This window comes from Plasmodium inui, assembly GCF_000524495.1.
Source record: "Plasmodium inui San Antonio 1 unplaced genomic scaffold supercont1.18, whole genome shotgun sequence".
Taxonomy (NCBI): domain Eukaryota; phylum Apicomplexa; class Aconoidasida; order Haemosporida; family Plasmodiidae; genus Plasmodium; species Plasmodium inui.
Genome location: NW_008481852.1, coordinates 418,229 through 419,466, shown reverse-complemented (window position 1 = coordinate 419,466; position 1,238 = coordinate 418,229). Strand labels below are relative to the sequence as shown.

The 1,238-nt window shown below is 51.1% G+C and overlaps 1 protein-coding gene across 1 annotated transcript in view; it reads left to right on the top strand.

Moving 5' to 3' along the window:
- The window catches only part of C922_03962 (hypothetical protein), a gene marked incomplete at both ends in the record, with an annotated part of 3,272 nt that continues 2,034 nt past the window's right edge, over positions 1-1,238 (top strand). Inside the window, one exon of the mRNA XM_008819549.1 lies at positions 1-1,233. Within this exon, the coding sequence (XP_008817771.1) occupies positions 1-1,233 (1,233 nt within the window). The remainder of the gene's footprint in view (positions 1,234-1,238) is intronic.

Here is a 1,238-nt window from a genome sequence, read left to right as displayed (position 1 = left end):
ATGAATATTTTCGAAGAAAATGAAGGGCACGAAATGGGGTTCCAACCAGATGGCGGCCTCCACCATGATAGCGGCCGCCAGCATCATAGCGGCCTCAACCTTGAAGGTGGCTTCCAACCCGATGGCAACCTCCTTGTAGATAACCCCAATCACGAAGAAGCGGCATTTCCCCCCAATAGCATGAGCAGCCATAATTCGAAGAACCAACGTCAACTAAGTGATTCCCATCTGTTCCTAACATTGAATAACAATTTTGCACCCAGCAACAACTGCATTTCGCAGGAACCCATTTTAGAAGAAAGCGAAGTGAGAGCCCGTCAGTGGAAGTACCCGGGCCCCACTTCGCAGGATCTGTTACATTGCTATAAGGCGGAGGACCATCAAGGCGAAAAGAACTATTTGTACTCTCTTCGCAGTGAAAAAAACGAGGCACCTTCCATCGAAATGACCTACGATGGATTCCTAAATGACAACAACTACTGCAAGTCTAGTATGTCCATGAATTTTACTGATCTCTCGGACGACTGCGGTGGGGGTTCTGCTCCTCCGGGGGGGAAAGCAACCGACAACGCGGATACCCCTGTGAACGGAGAGGCTAACGTGGATAGAGGGAACGGGAACAATACCGATGAGCAGCGTGACAATCAGGAGAGTGACCCGAAGGTGGATGTAGATGGTGAGGCGAATAAGAACGATGAAACCAATGAACATGTGGAAGCTAATCGAAACGGAAAGGTCCCCCAAGATGGACACAACGGGAAGGACGACAAGCCAGATGACAACAACGGAGGGGGAAACGGAGGAGGCAGTGACAGTGAGGGGGAAAGAGAAGGTAATGTCAGTAAAGAGGCAGAACAAGGGAGTGACAGTAAAGAGGCGAAACAAGGCAGTGACAGTGAAGAGGCAGAACAAGGCAGTGACAGTAAAGAGGCGAAACAGGGCAGTGAAAGTGAGGAGGAAAAACCCCATAAGAACAACTGCGCAACGAATGACGGTGGTGAGATAAATGACCGCGATGATAACCCTCAGGCAAACGAAGAAGGAGAAAAAAATGGCCATGAGGAGGAAGGGATGGATGATAGCGTCAATGCGGAGAAGGCTGCCCCAGTGGAAGAAGTTACTCCAGTGGAGGAAGTCACCCCAATGGAGGAAGTCACCCCAGTGGAGGAAGTCACCCCAGTGGAGGAAGTCGCCCCAGTGGAGGAAGTCGCCCCAGTGGAGGAAGTCGCCCCAGTGGA